The sequence below is a fragment of the Marmota monax genome, unplaced genomic scaffold (assembly GCF_021218885.2).
Source record: "Marmota monax isolate L192 unplaced genomic scaffold, Marmota_monax_Labrador192_F-V1.1 WCK01_AAM20220418_F8-fsc00090, whole genome shotgun sequence".
Lineage (NCBI taxonomy): Eukaryota > Metazoa > Chordata > Mammalia > Rodentia > Sciuridae > Marmota > Marmota monax.
In genome coordinates, this window is record NW_026695219.1 from 6,172,208 (window position 1) to 6,180,878 (window position 8,671).

The following is an 8,671-nucleotide window of genomic DNA, read 5'->3' on the forward strand; positions in this document are numbered from 1 at the left end:
AATATTCCTGGCCTAATCAGCTATAGGTAAGATAATAGGATTGGTTTCTTTATAAGAATGGGATTTAATGGCTTTTCTGATAAAAATGTCTTTCCCTATCACTGCCTTATAGAATAATTTAGACTATCTGGACAATAGCAAAAAATAACAGAAATGCAAAAGACACTACTCAACCCCAAATCACAGAATTACAAAGAATTCTTCCCTTTAGGGCTTTGGTTCATGGACCCAGATTTCCAGCCTATGCCTTTTTTTTTTTTTTTTTCTCTTCTATTTTCTTTTTGTTTTCTGTATTTCTCAGTTTTCTAGGTTTCTTGTCCAGGAAGCTCCTGTTAAACAAAAAAAAAATTATTTGAGGCTAAGCACATGCACTAGGCCCCAAAGGCCAGGCCAAAAATAAAAACGGAGTCACTTATTCTAAAATTCAGTGCCACCAAACCAAAACTATCACTTGACCTTTTGAAAAAATAGGAGAAATAATAGCCCAAATTTCCCAAACAGGCCTATTTCAATCAAGCATGATAATGAAGTTCCCCCTGCTTTAATTCTTATTAAAAAAAAATAATCTGATGTTAACCAATTTTTTTAAAAGTTTTATCTCCCTTCTCTAACAACCAGAGTAACCTTGAAATGACCAATCTTCTTTCTGCTCTTTCTTTCTTCAGCTCTTTTCTATATATAAAACCAAATTTCTTTGCTGAGCTCATGGGAACACTTATTCTGTTTTATGGAATGAAGTGTTGTCTGATTCCAGTATAGAAAATAAAGCCAATTAAGTTCTTTAAACTAAACATGTTGTAATTTTGTCTTTGACACTCCCCTACAACTGCACTCACCCCTCCACAATGTAGGATCCAGCATCATGATCCTCCTGTTCCCCAAAGACTGATTCTCTAGGTCAAGGGGGTCGACCCCTGCCGGGAAGGCTTCAGGAACTCCAAGGCCACTGGACACTGGTAGCAGTAACATGAGGCAGAAAATTTCTCAGCCCATTGATCAGCCTGATTAGCCTGCTAGCACAAAAGGCAGTCCAGGTCAGGTCGGGCAGTAAGAAAGAAGGTAGGTGTGTATTGGGAGCAGCCCCAGCAAAGATCATTTAACAGCTTAATAAATACTTCTAAGGAATACAGCCCTTTCAGGGTACTTAGCACACTTTCACTTCTAAGATTTGACTTTCATCCTGACAGGTGTGTGTAGAGCCGAGGATCATTAGCAGGTTTTTATTGATGAGGAAAAGGAAGACGTTAAGACGCACCCATTCTCCTGGAGTCCTCTCCTTTTGCTTTTATCTCTATTTTTAGCCCACCCCCCACCCCCATATGCACCACCATTCCACCCAAAGCCTTGGTTCTGATGTTCTTTTAGTGCTTTACTGCTTCCTATATGCCTGTAAATAAAGATAAAAGAATTAACTCACATAGATAAGGGTTGAGGAGCTCCTAGTTCTGCATTAAAAAGAAAAAAAGACCTGAGGGCATTGCAGGGACTGAAAACTACTGCTCCCACCCTCTTCTCTGGAGTGTTTAGAAAAAATCTGGGCCTGTTCACTGAGCTGGGTCCCTTCTGGCAATAACTGACCCACAACGCGCCACAGGTCCTGGTAGTGCCCACTGCCTCCCTGGCCGGGGCCACTGCATGGAGGCGCTCAGATGGGAAGAAGGGCGGAATGGGGAGGAGGCCAGTTCACCTCATCCCAGACAACGCGACACCCTGGGTTCCTCGTGCACGGTCCCCAATGATCCACGTTCTTTCGTTCATACCGTGTTGGGTTTATTTTCATTTCTTGCTTTTGTTTTACAAAACAAAACCAACCCTTAGGTCTGCGGCCCGGCCGCGGCCTAGTCACGGTTCTGCGCGCGATCCAGCACCAGCAGCGGGATCTCCTCCAGCCTCTCGGGCCGCTCCCTGCATCGCAGGTAGCGCCGCCTCCAGGACGCCAGCCTCTGGAGCAGCCTCTGCAGGCTCGGGTGGCCCCACAGGCCGCGCTCTGAGGTCGCCTTGCCCGGCCGCGCGTACTTGCTCTTCTTCCTGCGCGGGCCGCGCGCCGCTGAGATCCGGAAGAGCCGCCGCCAGCACCAGCATCCGGAGCAGGCGCCGCCGTCGCTGGAGGATGCACGCCGCCCCGTCGCCTCGGCCTCCCCGCGCTGCGGGCCACTCCGCTTGGGGCGCACTATCTTCTGCAGCAGCTCGTGTTGCAGGCCGCCGCGCAGAGGGCCGCCGGGACCCTCGTCCGCCATGCTGGGCCTCGACCTCTCCGCGGAGCGCGCTGGACGGGCGGCCAGGGCCCAAGTCTCGGGAGCTGACGAGCTGGGCAACTCTGCGGCGGCCTCGGGGCACGAAAGGGCCCTTTGCGTCCTCTTCCAAGGCCTCCCGACGGGTTGTGCCCCGCGGCCGCTCCCTCAGGTTTAGGTTGCCAAGGAGACTGGAACGGTGACCCCCACAATGCCCAGCAAAGGCCAACCCCGGCCCAGGCCTGGGACCCACCCTCAGCCACCGAAGGAGTCACCAGAATCCAGTCACCCAAATAATGCCCCAGGCCACACGTAAGTGGGCAGTGTTCAATGTCAAGTGATTTTCAGACTTGGCCTAGGTAGGCAGAAGGGTCTTGGACGTTCCTAGGGGCCGACCTCCCCTTTGCTAATGTACTAAGCATCTACTACAGAGGTGGCTGCAATAAATAGCATCTTCATCAAGACTTGAATTTCAGGCCCAGGCTTGCACTGCCCCAGAGATTTTTATATTTATATTCAGATACTCTGTACTTCGTTTGTTACAGGGAAGTGGAATTTCAGGCTAAATCCCCAAACCTGATTTTTTTTCATCTGGCCTCACCCACCTAAGATCTCTTCCTTGTAAGATTGTGATTTTTCTTTCAATATTTTTTTCCTGATTACAAGTATAAGATTTTGTGGAAATTTTGAAAAACACTCACACAAAGAATAAGAAGAAAGAAAACACATTTTTTTCTTCTTTATATACTTTTTTTTCAACACAGGGCCTCATGCATGCTAATCACCAGTTCTACCAATTGAGGTACACCCAGCCAATGTACCATCTTTGCACTTGACAATTTTCTCAAGTTCAAAGTTAAAATAATGGTAGCTACTATGTGTCATGCTTATTTTGTGTTAAATATTCTACTTACCATTTTACCTAATGTTTCTCCCTAATTTTGTAGCCTACTGACAAGTGAGCAGGCCCTGGCACAAGTCTTCCTGAGCTTGAATTCTGGCTCCAATAGTTACTAGATTTAATTTTAGACAAGTTACTTAAACTATAAGTGCCTCAGTTTATTCAGCTATAAAACTGAAATACTATACTTCAGATGGTTGTTGTGGTGATTAAATGAGATGATATGTGCAAAGTAATAGCATATGTTTAGCACATAGTAATATATTATTATGCAATCCTCACAACACAAGTGAAGTGGTTCTCAAGTAAAGTAATAGTCCCAATTGGCCAATTGGGAAAACTGAAACCTAAAGAGAGTAAATTATTCACCTGAGAGAGTATAACTTGTCAGTTAATGATGAGGTTCAGAATTTCATCCCAAAATATGCCCCTTGAGTTTTCAGACACCTGTCAGCATCCACAGCTGCTCAGGCTAGTCCTTAGAGGACCCTGTGTCCAAGATTTCCAAATAAAATACAGGATGCACAGTTGAATCTGAATGTCAGATAAACAATACATACTGTTTTAGTATAGCTATATCTCAAATATTGCATAAGCATTTATCTTGGTCAATTTTCTGTTGCTCAAATAGAATGAGAAATTGATAAGGATAGAGGTTCATTTTTGCTTATGGTTCTGAGGACCAGGAAGTCCAAGAGCATCATATTAGCATCCACTCAGCTTCTGGTGAGGATCCCATGCTGCTTCAACTGATGGAAGAAATCAGAAGGGCAAGTGGCACTTGCAAATGACAGATAATGCAAGGGGAAACCTCGTGTTAGACACTCACATGAGAAAGGAATTAATCCCTCTTGATGACCTAATCACCTCTTAAGGCCCTACCTCCCAACACCACCACAATGGCAAATCTTTAAGCCAGGTCTCCAACTCTATCTGAGGTTGCCCAGACTTCACTGTTAGACTGGGGACACAGTGGGCTGCAAGCATCAGCAGATGTACAAGCCTGGCAGGAGGTACGCAGAGAGTACCCACAGAAGGAGTTTTGGCTTAGAGAAACCTGAACACTGTGCCAAGGAAGTACCTTCTGGTGTCTTGAGAATGGAGTGATCTAGGACTGAGAGAGGGTTTTGAGGCAAAATAAACTAGGAGGCAAATTACATATGTAATGCAAATATATATATACACATACATACATACACTCACCTGAAATTCAAATTTAACTGGACATCAGGTATTTTTATTTGTGATCCTACCAATATTATGGGGGAGATTCAGTGTGTGAAAGCACTTGGGAGAGTTTTCCTCCAGGTTCCTTAGAAGATCACCTGGACTAAGAGCTGTCCAGAAGTTGGAGAACTCTCCACATCCCCTAATTCTTAGCAGAAGCAGATTTCCCAACCAAAGAACCCAAAATAGCACCAGAGACCCAGAGTCTTGAAAGTTGAGAACAACTTGCCCTATAAAATAATGAGGATGGGAACCCCATTCTCCCTTCTCAGGATTTTAAGTGACAACAGATTTTGACATGGTACCCCCAAATCCAGAAAAAGAAGCAGGATAGTATCAAGAGCATAAGTTTCGGGATCATACCAACCTTCTAAATTAACCAGTGATGGAGTGTGTACCCTCTGTAAACTTCAGTTGTTTCATCAGAGAATGGGATTGCTATTCCCACTTACAGTATTGTAGTGAGGAGCAAAAAAGACCAGGCACACACGGGTTTAAAACAGTGCCTGGCACAAGGCAAATGCTGGACAGATGGTGGTCACTGTGGCTATGGAATACTCTCCATTTTTGCCTGCTCGCATCTCCTGTCCCAAACAGTCCCCAGCCCATTTAGGGTCTCATGAGTCCCAGCAGTGCCTGGAGCTAATGACAAGCTCTGTGATCTGAAACTCCTGGAAACTCTCCCAGGAAACTTGGAATGCAGAGATAAGTGACAGAAGAAAACAGATGGCTTCCGGCTTTTTGTGGTCTGAATGGTGAAAGATCAGCGAGCTCCGTGGGAGAAAGCCCAGTGCCAATGGGATTCGGTTCAGGAGACAGCCTTCCCCACCTCTGCAGGCAATCCTTGCCCCTGTCTCAGGCACCTGCTGACCCTTCTATCAGGTACAGCAGCAACAATCATGCCATTGGATTAGGAGATTCAGTCAGTGCTGGGTCCCAGCAAGATGGGGTCAGTGACATCATTCCTATATGAACAGGGACACATTTGTAAGCAGAGACATGAGGTGAGAGAGGAGAGCACCTACAGTGATACCTGTCATTACTCAAATAACTGGGCCAGAAGAGTGGCATGGAACTGGAACAAAAGAGAACAGATTTTTGCCTCTGTTCTTTACAGATATTGCCTTCATTCTAATATACAGACTTTGCAAGGGGAACATTTTATAATTGCTCTTTGTTATAAGCATCTGTCTTCTTCAGAAATTTTCAGATAAAATGTGGAGGAAATTAATGTGTCCTAGAAAAGGCTTGGTTACTATATTAGGGAAGTAAATTCTGTATCCAAGGGCATTGGTAACTATATTCTTAAATGTTTGTTTGTTTTTGTAGTGATCTTGAGGGAACCAGATTCCCTCCCTTTTACTGCATAGGTAGATAACTTTCATCAGTATTTCAAGGTTACTGAAATGTCAGTAGTTTAACCTTCATGTCAGCAGAGCCTTCCTCTGGAATATGCTAGTATGGCCTGTGGAAATCCAACACATTTCCAAAGAAAGAAATCTAAAGATTTATGCAAATCCTGTTCTCCTAATCCCTCTTTTTATATGTACTTCTCTCTTTGCCCCACTCCACTCTAACATTCTCAAAATCCCTCCTATATAAAGCACAAAACATTTTGAAATTAGTAGACTTTAATAGAGGCTAGAAGGGAGGGAAAAGAATGGATGAGAGACCTCACAATACAAAAATACCAACAACTTCCAGAAGAACACTAAAAATCACAGTTCTCGAGGTGTCCTCTCTCTCTCTCTCTCTCTCTCTCTCTCTCTCTCTCTCTGGAGCCTTGGCGAACTTCCCTGATCAAACCCCAGACTTTCTCACTCTCCCTGGCTCCTTTCAACTTTGGCACTCTCCTCTGCCTCCTATTTCTCTTTTCTTCTTGTTATGGTTTGGATAAACATCTCATAAAGGCCCATGTGTAAAGGGCTTTGGAGGTGGTGGATCCTTTAAGAGATGAAGCCTAGCGGGAAGAAGTAGGGTCACTGGGGATATGCCCTTGAAGGGGTATTGGAACCCTAGCCCCTTCCCCTTTTTTCTCTTCATGTCCTAGCTGCCATAAGGTGAGCAGTCTCTTCCATCACATACTCCTGGTAAAAAGTACTGTGCTACTATAGGTCCAAAGCAATGGAACAAACGACCATGGACTGGAACCTCTAACACTGTGAGCCAAAATAGCCTTTCCTCCTTATAAACTGGTTATCAACAGTATTTTGTTGCAGTATCAGGAAGCTGACATTCTCTTTTTTTTTTTCTTTTTTCCTTTTTTTGCAGTGCTGGGGATGGAACCCAGAACCATGTGCCCACTAGGCAAACACTCTACCAGTGACTATAGCCCTGAGAACTTTTTATTTTTATTTTGAGACAAGATCTCATTAAGTTGCCAAGGATAATATTGAACGATGATCCTCTGCCTCAGTCTCTCAAGTAGCTGGGATTACAGGAGTGTGCCATTGAACCTGGTCACACTCCTTCTTTTAAGAAAAAAAATATATATTCCCCCCCTTCTTCATGGCAAAGGAGTTTTCCCATTTCACTGATTATCTTGACACTTGTAGACAACTGACTCCAGGAGTTTGCCCATCTCAAGCATGCTTCATGTTTTCTTTGCAATAAATATTTCCACCTAACAGAAATTCTCTTTTACCTCTTTATGTTTTATTGTTGTAATATACATGTTTTCTGTTGCAATGACAAAATTCCTGAGACTTTGTTATTTAAAGAATAGAAGAATTGGTGCTGGGGTTGTGGCTCAATGGTAGAGCACTTGCCTGGCATGTGTGAGGCTCTGGGTTTGATCTTCAGCTCCACATAAAAATAAATAAATAAAATAAAGGTATTGTGTCCATCTACAACAAAAAAGAAAGAAAGAATAGAAGAATTTCAGGAATCTGGAAGCTGAGAAGTTCAAGAACATGGTGCCAGCATCAGATTAGCATCTGGTGAAGGCCTTATGCTGCATCATAACATGGTAGAGGGCATTGCATGGATCAGCAGAATAAGTGAAGCAGAGAAAGCTCACTTTTATAAAAAAGTGACTCCTGTGATAGTCTATTAATCCTTGAATGGATTAACCTGTTTAATTGACTCAATAACCTCCCAAAGGTTTAACTTTCCAAATACCATTAATTTATGACTTTAGAGGAGGTGGAGAGTGTAGCTCGGTGGTATTGCACTTGTCTGGAATGTGTGAGGCACCACATAAAAATAAATAAATGAAGTAAAAATATGTATCCATCTACAACTAAAATATATATATATGATTTTGGGAATTAAGTTTCCAACACAAGAAATTTGGGGGAACACAAATTTAGAACACACTCAAACTATAGCAATAGACCTTTGCAGGATTACTTCCCTGTAAGGTCAGATGGTAGGTAGATAAGTGGGGAGAAATTCTTGAGTGGGCATCATTAGTATCATCAGCATTACCACCACCACCACCATCAGCGTTGCTACCATTCATTGACTCTTGCCACTTTATGTAGTATGACAGCATTAAATGGAGGATCTCATTTCAGCCTTACAGCAAGTCTGTGACTGAATTAGCTTCCATCACTGTGACAAAATGATAAGAGCAACTTAAAGAAAGAATAGTTTGTTTGGGCTTATTGTTTTAGAGGTTTCAGTTCATGATCTTTGGTCCTATTGCTATGAGTCTGTGGTGAGGCAGTACATACATCATGGCAGAAGGATATGGAAGAGCAAAGCTGTTCACCCCATGGCAGCTGGGAAGGAGAGAGAGGGAGAGAGAGAGAGAGAGAGAGAGAGAGAGAGAGAGGAACAATATACCCTTCAAGGACAGGTCCACCTCCTCTGACTAGGCCCCATCTCCTAATAATCCATTCAGTATGAACTCATTGATAGACTAATCCATAATTCAGTGATAAAGCACTTGCCTAACAAATGGGAGCTCTGGATTTCATAAGAAAGAAAAGAAAAGAAAGAGGGACTGGGGATGTGGCTCAAGTGGTAGCGCACTCGCCTGGCATGCATGCGGCCCGGGTTCGATCCTCAGCACCACATACAAACAAAGATGTTGTGTCCACCAAAGACTAAAAAATAAATATAAAAAAAAGGAAAGAAAGAAGGAAGGAAGAAAGAAAGAGAAAGGAAGGAAGGAAGGACCTAACCTATAGATGAGGTTAGCCCCCTCATCATCCAAACACTTCCCAAAAGCCCTACCTCTGAACACCACTGCACTGGGGGACATTTGAAATACATGAGCCTTTGGGGGACATTTTAAATCCAAACTATAACAATGGCATAAACTGCAACAGATGCCCATTTCATAGATGAGGACACTAAGCTATGA

At 43.6% G+C, this 8,671-nt stretch overlaps 1 protein-coding gene across 1 annotated transcript; it reads right to left on the reverse strand.

The window, feature by feature from the left end:
* Nucleotides 1-1,648: 1,648 nt before the first annotated feature.
* Nucleotides 1,649-2,237, reverse strand: CUNH1orf202 (chromosome unknown C1orf202 homolog). The gene has a single exon (XM_046432498.2). It carries the CDS (start codon nucleotides 2,235-2,237, stop codon nucleotides 1,839-1,841), a length of 399 nt encoding a protein of 132 aa, XP_046288454.1. The 3' UTR covers nucleotides 1,649-1,838.
* Nucleotides 2,238-8,671: the final 6,434 nt, after the last annotated feature.

Coding starts and splice junctions, on each gene's coding strand:
- CUNH1orf202 (XM_046432498.2), bottom strand. CDS start 2,237: ATGGCGGACGAGGGTCCCGGCGGCCCTCTGCGCGGCGGCCTGCAACAC.